This window comes from Cinclus cinclus, chromosome 1 (genome assembly GCF_963662255.1).
Source record: "Cinclus cinclus chromosome 1, bCinCin1.1, whole genome shotgun sequence".
Lineage (NCBI taxonomy): Eukaryota > Metazoa > Chordata > Aves > Passeriformes > Cinclidae > Cinclus > Cinclus cinclus.
The window spans coordinates 137,588,718-137,601,445 of NC_085046.1; the positions used below are offsets into that span (position 1 = coordinate 137,588,718).

Consider the following 12,728-nt stretch of genomic DNA (forward strand, 5'->3'; position numbering starts at 1 on the left):
TAATAATCAGGCAATTATACTTCGATTCTCCAAATGACATCAAGGGCCTGCTGAGCATGGGCTGGATTGAGCACATGAAGTACTTTTAATGCATATGACAGACCACAGCATCTGTCTTAAGGAGCTTACACTCAGAAAATACAAAAGAGAGAATTACTACTTATTGTACTAAGGAATGAAGCACTGGGATTCAAGGACCTTCTAAGGGTGGTTATCTGTATCTACTGTATCTGGGTTTAGATAGGATTCCTGTTGGGCTCACATCTATATTGCCAGGCAGTTGTGAATGAAGCAGCAGTTCATATGTTTCCAATCAAGAAGAGCTGCCCTCTACATAAATTATTCACCCATGTCTATCAACAGCACTACTGACACTCCAGTACTTGGAGTGGCACATTCACAGCTAGGGCCTGGTGGCAGGCAGAGCTTGTGGCTGGTGAGCCACAAGACATGGACAAGCTTCTCTCCAGGAACTGGGGCTTGCTCTTTTGGGACTGCTAAGCCCATGGCCCAGGTCCTCTTTCACCTCCTTCAGTGAGGAATGCCCTTCTATATTTTGTAGGAGAAAAGCAAAGTTCGGTTGTCCCAAGAGAGGAAGCACCAGCAGTCTTCTATGAAGGGGATGAGAGATTTCAGATAGATGCCTGATTTCTACCACTTATTTAATATAGATGAAAAATACCATATATATACAAAAGGAGTCTCTTCTAGTAACACTATGATCTAATGAAAATTCTTATGATTTAAGAAATATTCACACCCACAAATGCTGACTTTTCTGCCAGCATGTGTAATTTGTAGACAAACACACAGCAGTCACTTTACAACCATGGAAGTGGTTTGGTACTTGATTCAGAAGCCTCTCATAAATTACCTGAATTTCCTTCAACAGCTACACAAAGTTAAAATGTCTGGCTATCCCCCCTAAACAGAAAATTTCCCTTGGAGAGTGGGGATTAATTAAATACTCACAGAAGTCTTAACAAAAAATCACTTTGCAAATGGGAGCTCTTCAGTTCCAAATAGCTTGTCTGACTGCACTCCACGTTAGCCAGCCCAGGATGGATGCTGGTGGTCCCTGTGAATGCAGATCTGCACAGCCTCCCCTTCACACACACTCTGTGCTATGCACAGCTGGTGGTGTCAGCATTAATGAAGGACGACGTTGAGCTTTTCTAACGAGGCAGAGCTAAGGCAGTCATGCAGTCTCTTAGTTCATGTGATAACTTCTAAACTCATTGGCCAAGGTCCTGAGCAGACCTGCAGGACATGCAGCCCGAGGGCTGGGAGCCACAGCGGGAGCGCTGGACCAGCACTCGCTCACAAGTGAGAACTCCTAGAGAGAGCATGAACATCTAATGTGGCAGTTGTGTGTAGGAGTCATTGTGAATAGCTGTTTGTGGTTGAACTAAGACCAAAAAGCCACAAGAAACCAAGCCCATGATTGCTTGTGCTCACCCAGATAACTGTAGAAAGTGCTTTTCTATGAACTTGAAGGGTTTTTCCCCCCCCCAACAGTACTAGAAACTTAGATGTCTAAGAGCATAACTTCAGGAGTCACATTAAAAATTATTAACTTTAATATGACCTTGAAGTGCATGTAAAAAAGTCCTTAACATCGCTGATATTTGCAATTGCTAATCATTTTGGAAACCCTTATCTTCATAGCCAGTAACAACGCATTTGCCAGACTTCTGTACAGCAATTATTATGATCATGCTTTTTTGCTTCTTTTTCCCTGTGAAAAAATAAGTAACTATCTGTGTGGAAATCACACATTTGGTCCAAAACAGAAACTGCTCATGTGTTAAAATTCTTGCTAGACAGACTAGCCTTGATCTACCTACTTCTAAAATACATAAATTGGTCATTATTAGTCAAGACTTCCCTTTCAAGCACATTTATTACCCCATCTTGAAAAAGGCAACTGTACTGCAACTGGTGAGTTCCAGTTATATAATACACTTTCCAGCCTTAATGCAATCTACAAGCTAATAATTAAATTTGCTAATGTTAAAGAAGCAAAGTGAAAGATTTGGGAACAAAAAAAACCCCAAAACTCAATCAGTTCTGTGACAGAGAATCTTTAAGTGCTGTTTTCAAACATCAGGATACACAAGACAAGCAAACACTGCATGTGTTATGAGACCCCTGAATCTTTCAACCAGATTTCAACTGTCTAACCTGAGGGATGTGGCTCTCCATCAGTTTTAGTGAGAGATAAGGGATGAAATCACACACTGAAGAGTGAAAACATGACACATTTTTTTCATATAAAACTCCATTTGTACTGGTCAAATTCAGAAGGGAAAAAAAAAAAAAAACCCAAAAGATTGATGTATGTATGTATGTATTGTAAGTAACACCACCCTCCGTAATGGAGAGAGACTGAATAAACTGATCATTCAAACCAGAATGGCAATCCTTGTTGCACATATTCATCTTATAAAGTTTGGAAGGCTTCAGCTGTGTTTCTGATGGATGAAAACATTGCTACTCTTCCTTATTTATTTTACTGACACTCTAATGCCTTTTAATATCATTGTGAAATAGATCTGGCCATTTTTCTTCACATATAAATGTTTGCTTTAATTGAATAAGACATCAACTTTTCTTTGATTAAGGAGCATTTTGCTTTTCTCTCAGTAAGGAGCCTTTTGCAAAGCTGTTGTTTTCAGAGAAATTCTCCACAGTTCTGAACAGTTCGCTACTGCTCAGTATACGATGAGTTGTGTCAACAGCAATCTGTTCTGTCAATAAAAGATCAAAAATAAAACATAAGCCCAACTTCATACAAACCTCCTTCCAGCAGTAAAGTTGACATTAAAAGCTTCTGAACTTGTCCCTCTGAACTAATCCAAAGAGCAGCACCACCATCTCTTGAGCAGTGCCATGGCTTTAAGGCCCCTGCAGCTGAAGGGCAGGGGCATGAGAAAGTTGAATTTGGGACCATATCTGACACCTTAGCAACTCAAACCTCCACCATAAATGGAATGTTCAGATCACAAAATGTAAAGCATCATTCCAACTGCAGGCAAAGCTTTCCAGAAGAATTCATGGAAAAGTAAATATAATGACAGAAGGCACAGGTTTCAGAGCAGAATGCTGGTTTCACTTAAAAATCAACAAGCTGTGGGCAAAATCTGAAGAAAATTAAAAGGCATCACAAAATTCAAGGGAAGAAATGCACGGGCATGGAAAATGAGGGATGTATCTCTCACCCCAGGGCTGTCAAACCGGATGAGACGCAGTTCTACAGAGAGCAATTCAATTCCTCTTGCTGCACACACTGCATATTTTGACTGGAATGTTATTTGCATCACCAGCTCCTAATGATGTCCTAACAGAGCACTCGGAGTCCTTTGGCTGCCAAGTGAGAACCATTACATAGTGCTTGCTTCTTAAAGATGCCTCAGACTGTCACCAGGCATTTGTCATATCAGAGATTTTTCAGAAGGCAAAAAATTGAGCAATATAGACCAACAAGATGAATTAATGGGCTCAGAAATTTGCAAAGTATAAAGAGCATAAACACAAAGATGTCAAATGTTCTTTACAAGCATTATTGGTTGCCAATGCAAATCCCATCAAGCATCCTTGCTAGCACCAAAAAAGGACACCTGCAACCTCACCCAGACCTTCTCTACTCTGCCCCTCTGTAAACATGTTTACATCTGCACAAACACTACCCATCCTTACATGGCAATTCCTTATACCCACACTGGCCAGCTCTGCACCCATGCCCAGACTTTGACAGGACACACAGGAGTAGAAATTATGCTTCCTAAATGTTTAAGTATTTGTGAGAACATCATGTGGAGCTGAAAAGAAAAAAGGACATGATAACCTGGGTAGAAGTGGGGGAGCACCCTGTGTTCCCTCCATATGGGCAGTCAGCAGCAGAATGCTTTACAGCTTAAATGGAGTCTGGTCCAACTTTGAGAACACCAAACTGAGAATGGAAACAGCACATCATATCGTGATGTCAAGGCAATGTCACACCAAGTATATTCAGATTATAGAAAAGATCTCCCATTTAGTTTCACTTTCTTTAAATATTAATGTTAAGGACTAGATTCCGATAACAGCTTGGCAGTTAACTGTACCTAAATTATTTAGTTAGTTAGTTAAACCAGCAGATGATCCAAAGTTTAGCACTTTTTCCTATGGCCTGTCCTGAGAATAACTGCGGTCCAGGACAACCAGACAAATTTAGACTGTTAGAAATGCTGAGATTAACCCGTTCTACTTTGCCTTGAGCTCAGTGGAAGCATGCACTATCCATTGCTGTGACTCAGGCAGCAAGAGGAGATGGGAATACAGCAAAATATGATGGGGACCAGACTCCACATCCCACTGGTTTTGTATGTTCTGAATGTTAAGTCTAAGAAATATTTGTGATACAGAAGGACCATTACACCAGAGCATCCAGATTAAAATAAAAATTAACAACTACCCCAAGTGTCTAGTATATTGCAGTTGTAACTTCTCAATCAAAATTGGGAAATCTTAAATTTCTTCTCTAAGACAGTTATATTGAACCTTTGTAATATTTGTTTTTGTTTCCGATTCCAAGTTAAATAAAATCTGTATTATTTGCTATGACTAAACAAGCATAACTGCCAAGCATTTATAAAACCTGAGTGACCACAGAAAATTCCAATTCAATAGGGCCAACAAGTAAGAAAGTACTAAAATATCATTATAATGTGCCTTTATTTTTCTTACAAGAGAATTCTACATAAACCAAGCAGACTCTGTTTTACAAGACTTTCCTCCCAATATAATAAATTTTCAAGATGATCATGAACAGTGTAAAGATGTAAATAACTCTTCATGCTGAGGGCTACAGCAAAGTTTCTTCAGTTGTTGTAATCCTGGAGAGCCTGAGCCATGAAAAGCTTGCCCAGGTTCTGCGCATTGAACTCCTTAATATTCTGGCAGTAGGTATTAATTTGACCTGTCAAAAGGAAAGAGTAAACCCTTGTCAGTTTTGAAATTCAGAAAGACACCCCAGAACATAATTTTTCAAAAGCCAAATGTGTGTGAACCACTGAGGATTTACAGAGAAGCCACTAACTCTGCTCAATTACTCCACACTTAGGAATTTTACATTTTCAGGATGGCCAAATATGTTTGGGAAGAAGAAACTAAATTAGGGGAACAGGTAAACTAAATTAGGAGTATGCTCAAAGAAACTCTTAATTTTCCAGCAATACTACGTAAAATTTCTGAAAATACATATGACAGTAAAAAGAATAATCAATTCTTGCTACTGAACTGAAAGCTCAATCAAATTAATTCTTCAACTTAGCTGCTCTAAAAATTCTACAAGACTGAATTTCAGTTCTGTTCTTATGCATATGCTTTCTCTATTAAAATATTTGTAAGAAATATTTTTCAACAGAACACTGAAAATTGTGCTGTTCCTCTCTGACATTCTGCTATCCTTTTTTTCTACCTAACATTTTGCTTTATTTGCTATTTCAAAAATAATCAGGGTATGAAGGTTTGTCAGTGTTTTACAAATCAAACATGCCCATCAAAACATTTTTATACTCTTAGAGCTACAAGTTATTTCCCTTGTTAGCTAGGAATAGCAAAACATGAAGCCAGTTTAATCAAAATTAAGGCTGTTTAGAAGGCAAATAAACTCTCGATTTAATGCGCTATTTGAAAAGTTTTTAAATGCCTCAGAGACAAAGAGCTAAGTTTTATTCTTTATCCACAAACTTTACTTCATCTAAGTTGAAGTGGATGCTTTCAATTCTTCCCCTGACTATGGTAAAAGAACAAAGAAAGAAAGAGCTTTGGCTGAAAACTGTCTTTTCCTTTAAGTATAATAATTTTCAATTCTTTCTCTTGTAACGGGTGATTCATCCTAAGCTTTCACTTTCATAAAACACACATCTACACACATACACTCTTCCATTGCATTTATAAGCTCTGCTAGAGCTGAGTATTTAAATACTTTAATGCTGCTAGGATTGAGTAACTACTAAAATCTATAAAAACAACAGGATTTTCTATAAGACTCTATAAGGAGTAATAAATCAAGAATATTATTCCTTCTAAACACTTATTATCATGTGAAACTATTAAATATGAAAATAATGATCTCTTGGTCACTTCAAAATTAAGTAATTCAAATACAATTTTTTTAACACCAAAGCACTCTGATGTATATTACCAAGATCTTGAATTTTCTCTCAAATTTTTGTACACTATTCATTGTTTGTTTTGTACAAAACAAGGTGATAGCTATCTGATCCAAAAAGCCTGATAAACAATTTGCTTTCTCATGACATTTTCCTAACTTATTTTACTTAGCAGGGCGCCTAGTTTGCTGCTCCCTGTTGACACTGTGAGGACCCAGGTATTTTTACCCTTCCAGGAAGCACAGGAGCACTGACAGTGGCTATGCCTGCAGCCACCAGTGAACTGAAGAAATTGAGGGGTGGCATCTCTACCTATGCTTTGTTCCCAGTTACATTTTCTCTTGTCTGGCAGTGCAAGACTATGGGGATAGTTTCCCTAAATCTCTGGCCATATAAAACAAAGAAATTATCTCTACTCTATTTGAAACTAAAGCAAGACCTTCTCAGCTGCTGCAACAACCAGTTCAAACCTAGAAATGTTATCAATGACTTGGGGCTGCTGTCAACTCCTCTGAATCAGAAGTTCAAGCCCAAACAGTTTATTCCTGAGTCTTGTCCGTTCAGCTCCCGAAATTCTGGAGCTGAGGGAGGGGATGGGGCATGAGCGAAAGGAGCAGTTACACCCATTCATGCAGAAAGCCTCCCCTGTGGAGCATTTCTCCATCTCTCCTTCAAAATCTCAAATTTAAAATATCAAGGATAGGATTTGGAATGCTACCAAGCCAAAAATATCACACCATAATGGCAAAGGTAATGAAAACTTAAAATGCTTTCAAAGGATACAACAGCACTTTTTCCCAAGCAGACATTCTTATGACAAAAGCTAAGTTGAAAACACTGCTAAACATTACCTGCAATCAGGAGTGACTCCATTCTTGGAGGTGGCTGTGGTGGTTTAAATAGCTTATTGATGTCCTCCTCAGGAAGAGGGGGCTCTCCTCGGCTTTGACGCTGTATATTTTCTTGCTGACGTCTCTGCTGATACTGAAAATAAAACAACAGAATCAAAATGCAGCAGGACTTACTGCAAAAAAAATTTCTTTTCAGATGATTCCTAAAAACCAGCAAGTATGTTTTAAAAATTACATTATTTAATGCAATTCAGGTTACTACAAACAATATAAGGAAAATCACAGTTTATTTCAATTCACTGGCAACAAGGCATTCCCCATCCCACACACACTGACACTTTAAATAAGCGAGATAATGGAGAAACATATAGTAGTGAGGTAGTGGGGTTAGCTTCTGAAATTTTTCAGAGATAAATACAGTATCTGATGGAAAGAATAGAGCATAGTTGATAAAGGCCTCCACCACCCCACACAACAGAGAAAAGCAAGGTTGGAATATGTAGGAATGAGAAGCCACCACCTCAGATAGTTGCACAAACCAGAAATTCTCCATTTTATGCAAGTTAAAGGCCAAAACAATATTAATGTAAGAGGGAAAGAGAACTTGATTAAATAAGGTATTTTAAGATGAAAAATATTAACTCTAAACTGAGAACAAAGTGGTGGCTGAAACCAAGCATAATGGTTCACTCCTCCATTAATATGCTAGAATAGCAGCTTGCAAAAGTTTTTCTGACACATATATAAAAAAATTTGTTTTCCGTACTTCTCTTTGCCATAGATTACTTAAACTTTATAAAAATTGAGACAAACATTTCTGCAGCTATCAGATAAACACTTCTTCTTGGAAGCTCATAAATGCAGAACTATGTGAGATTTCATACTGTATGTGGCAGCGAGGATTTAGTTATAAAGCTTGTCTTCGAAGTCCTCATATTCAACACAACAAAAAAGTCTTTAAAATACTGAGACAAAGAGTACAGAGTGTTTTCTCTCACTTACTTAAATGTATCTGTGATCCAATGAGTTTGAAAACAGTTCTTACTTGGTGGCACAATCAAATGAGGTAATTTTTTTTCCAGTAGTAGCGACAAATACATGTTTTTGGATGATGCTAAAAATAAAATCTGAAATGCCCATATTTGTATGTGAATTGCATGTAGTTTCTTCTTTCTTTGCATTACCCCATTCACTTCTCAGCAGTCTGTCTATTATTCTTTATTGAAATGGCTCACTCTTAATCACAATTGCTCCATTCTAGAAATGAAGTTACGACCACTAAGTATGCTGCAATAAGCCACTACTAAAGCAGCTATAGTTAGCAAAGAAATTAAGTGAGACACCATGGAACCTACTCTGCTCTGCTTTTCAAAATAAATAGATCCCCTTGTTGTTAACAAAAACCTTTGAAGTAAATGCCATCTTTCTATTCGAACTAGGCAATAGAGGGGAAAAAATTTCTGAAGATAACATGCATGAAGCTTCTATGTCCTTCAGAATTCCATGGTCAGGACAGACCATCGATCATTTGCTGCTTCCCTAAAATATTCCCTAGCTACACTTTACTTATGTGAAAAAAAGCAATTTTGATTTTAACATAGTCAGTGATGAGGCATTTTACATGAACAATAGGTGCTCTTTTTAATAATCACTTACTTTGTGTGGCAATACCCACAACATTTTATCTTAAAAATGATCTGGCCCATTTTCTGCTGGCCAATATTGAATCTTGCCATATCTCTGTCTGCTAGATAAGAGTTCAAATTTATTCTTCATGCAGGTATCTCCTGAGTAAGCAAGTAATTTGTTAACTTATCACATCATGTGAATTCTGTTCACCAAAATCTTCTCTCCAGGCTTTCAAATAATTCTCATAGTGCTTTTTTCCAATTTACCACCAACCTCCTACAGTCAGATAGAGCATTGCTTTATCTGTGCATCAAGAACAAAGAACATAATGCTGTCTCCAAAAACCAGAATAGCTAAGGTTGGAAGGGACCTCTGGAAATTACCTTGTCCAATCCTTCCGCTCAAGCAGGGTCACATAGTGATGTTCTTCATACTCAAGATTCCCTCATCAATTTAATTCTAATTCACTAATGCTATGGATTTTAAAGAGGCCCTTTGGCACCAGGAATTGAAAGTCAGCATCACCCAATCAGCATCACTGTTTTTTGATACTAAAATGCCCTTTTCGATCAGAGAACAGTCCAACTTCTTCACAGTCCACTGGAGAGTGTTTCTTTATTTCTAGATGCATGACTACATGTGATGGTACTAAGACGCAGTTTGATTTGGAGCAAAACTTGTAGTTCCACCTCTTCTTATTCCAGTGTCCATGGTGTATTTATAAGTTATTTTGTTTTATCACAAATCATTAATAAACATGCAAAATAGCAAAGAAAGCTAAATCCATGCCACATGTCACTAGAAGTGAATCAATTTGGTAACTGCCCAATGACTAACCCATTTTATAAATCTTCTCGTATTGGGTTTGTGTGGCAAGACTTTGGGAACAGGGAGGCTACAGGGGTGGATTCTGTGAAAAGCTGCCAGAAGCTGCCCCCACATCCAATATGGCCAACAGCAGCTGGCTCTGAGATGGACCCACCACTAACCAAGGCCAAGCCTCACAGTGACAGCAACAGCACTTTTGGGATAAAGCATTTCAGATGGGAGGAAAAAGGGGGGAAAAATGCCAGCCAAGAGAGAAGAATGAGAGTATATGAGAGAAACAGCCCTGCAGACACCAAGGTCAGTGAGGAAGGAGATTCCCCTGCAGCCTGTGGTGCAGAACATGGTGAGGCAGCTGTGCCCCTGCAACCCATGGAGCAGGGAAGGAATGTGAGAGGACCTACCCCTGAGGAAGAAGAAGGAGAGAACATTAGGACTGAAGTTGAGTCCAAAAAGTAGTGAGGTGAAAGGAAGGTGTTTTAAGATTTGGGCTCATTTCTCATCACACTACTCTGATTTGATTGGTAATAAACTAAACTAATTGCCCAAGTCAAGCCTCTTTTGCTTGAGATGGTAATTAGTGTGTGATCTCTCCCTGCCCTTAGATCAACCCATGAGACTTCCATATTTTTCCTCCCATGCCCAGCTGGCTTTCTACAGCATTTGGAACCCAGCCAGAGTCAACCCACCACACTGCTTAAACGGTGTATTTTTTAAAGATCTTGCTTAGATCCTAATTCATCTGTCTTGGATAACGCAACCCAAACTATTTTGTGGAAAAAAAATGCTCTCGTTTAGGTTTCTCCATGTTACCAACCTGATGTTTCTGCTGCTGCTGCTTGCTTACGTTCCTCAGGTAGGTGTTGTATTTAACAATGTCTTGGCTCATCTCATCCACTCTGTCCATCAGCAGCTGCAGACTCTTCCCAAGGTGATTACTGAAATACAAAAAACATTCATGAAAGATTAAATTTACTACTAAAAATAAAGATTTAAAATTTAAAATCCATTCTGTCTCTTGATCAGTATTTCTGCACTAATGGCACCATTTGCAAAATTTTAAGTTCCTGTTTATCTTTTTTCATATATTTATTTCATTATACTTTACAAGGCATCTCCTCCTCTAGCATCTTTGCCTCACTGCAAATACCAAGTTTAAGTGTTTTGTTCTTTCCAGTAACCTCACAGTAATAAAAAAAACAATGCCCTGCATAAATTTACAGTTATTAGAGATGCAGGTCATACATCTAAAACAAAAAGCCTGATGCTTTTGTGACATGCAACCTAAGCAACACTCCGGGAGATGTGCTCAAAGTATTTTGCTTCAAATTACTTTTTAGAATTCACTACCTGAATTTGGTTTTTCACAAATTTTTAATTATCTGTCTGTTAAATATTATTCTGAATAAGAATAGTTAAATACTCTTCAGAACTCCATCTCATTAACTAGTCTATCAAACCATGCCCGGAAGTTCAGCAGACATGGTTTGATCCTAGCTGTTGAGAGGGAGTGCTGCCTCCTGTCCAGCCAGCTCCACATTCCATACCACAGGCAACATGGAAGCAGCAGGCTGGGCGCGTCCAGTTCCAGTTATGCGATCTACTGCCTTGGCCAGACAAATGCAGTCTGTTAAACAACTTTTATTGTTACCATTTTTAGTAATAGATTCAGTATTTTGCAGGAATGTTCAACTTAAGGTATACCTTCCAAGTCAAAGTTTTGGAAGTTTTTAGGTTGGTGCCCATGGAGACATCCTCCTAAATTGTAGACAGTGTAGAGCAGTGAAAGAAGGACACTTTCTGCTCCCTATTGATCCCTTTGATCAGAAGCTGGTTTGCTGGCTCTGTTGTGCTACTTGGCTGAACACCAACAACTTAAAAGCTAAACTCCATCTTTCTCTTGCTCAATTGAAATCCACTAATATTCATGAAGTTTCTTTCCAATTATAAGTTTGGTGCACTTCGGTGTCAGAATCATATCCTTCAATCACTATTTCACCATGTTATCTGAGATTATTCTCTCTTCTTTCACAACACTTTCCTATCATGCTACAGCCTATGGATGGGAGAAACTGCACCTGGAAGACACAGGCATTAAGTCAAAACAGAACCACATACGCAATACTATGCACATCCCTCCCTAAGTGTAAATTATTCCACAAATCCATAGAACTCACAGCTGGAGATGGAAGCTGGTCATGCACTTAAGAATACCTGAAGAGAAAAGAGCTGGAGACACCCTCATCTCTGAGTGCAAGGACAGCCGTTTCACTAAGCTGCTCACTGGAACAAAGGTCTGCATCAGGAACTTCAGACCACAATTTATTTACAAGCCAGAGTGTTAAATCTCACTTGCGTACAGAGGCAGATGGTGAGGAGGATTTTAGCTCCACAGCAGCAAGAAAGGCGCCACTATAATAATTATTTTTAAACTTCTTGGAGTTTTTTTTTGGTTGAACATTTTAAGCACATGATATTTAGAACTGTGGAATACTGCCATGGCTAGAGGCGTGCACGTTTTCAGTTTTTTATACAGTTTATATTGTATGGAGTTAGTGTTAGAACTGGATATTATCAGATATGCCTGTGTAGGTACACACTAATAGTCTTGTAAGCTATGTACACAACAGAAATACATAATTATTTTACAGACAGTATCCATGTGAAATATAGCTGGTTACAAAGAATGATTTTATGTGAATCTCTTTGGGACCAGCTTAGTACAACAGAGCACAGAAACAGAGAGTTATTGTCAGAAGTTGCAGTAACACAGTGTTTGCTCTCATTGCTAGGGCAACAAAAAACAGATAACTTAAACAGATGTGAACTGAGACATGAAGTGATAAGTATGCTGCAAATACACGACCAGCTTTTTCCTCAGTTCTCATGTAGCTGATACCCTCTTTTGCTCCATCTCTTAAAAAAATAGAAAGACAAATAGGAACCAGTTTGTCAAAATGTGTATGTACAATCTCTGTGCAAGTTTTATTCAGCTGAAGTTTATTCCGCTGATACTTAGGAAGTTAGACCACATTGCCCCAGCCCATAACACTCATCATACACTTAATCTGCCCAAAGGGTGCTTTAGACACTCCATACGCTGTGCATTCCCTACAGAAGATCTCAAAGATCACACCGCCAGGTACCTAAATGCCCCTTATGCATCAATACAACTAAAAAAAGAAAATTAAAAAAACCAAATATATTTCAAAATGTGGTGCCAGTAAGTGCTACTTGCATCCTTACCTAGACTCACTTCCCTACA

At 38.5% G+C, this 12,728-nt stretch overlaps 1 protein-coding gene across 1 annotated transcript in view; it reads right to left on the reverse strand.

The window, feature by feature from the left end:
* Window positions 1-4,697: 4,697 nt before the first annotated feature.
* The window catches only part of EIF3H (eukaryotic translation initiation factor 3 subunit H), an 85,219-nt gene continuing 77,188 nt past the window's right edge, over window positions 4,698-12,728 (reverse strand). The window contains exons 6-8 of the mRNA XM_062503563.1: window positions 10,281-10,401; window positions 7,010-7,142; window positions 4,698-4,960 (exon numbers count right to left, since the gene is read on the reverse strand). Coding sequence (XP_062359547.1) covers window positions 4,863-4,960; window positions 7,010-7,142; window positions 10,281-10,401 — 352 coding nt within the window. The 3' untranslated portion in view covers window positions 4,698-4,862. The remainder of the gene's footprint in view (window positions 4,961-7,009; window positions 7,143-10,280; window positions 10,402-12,728) is intronic.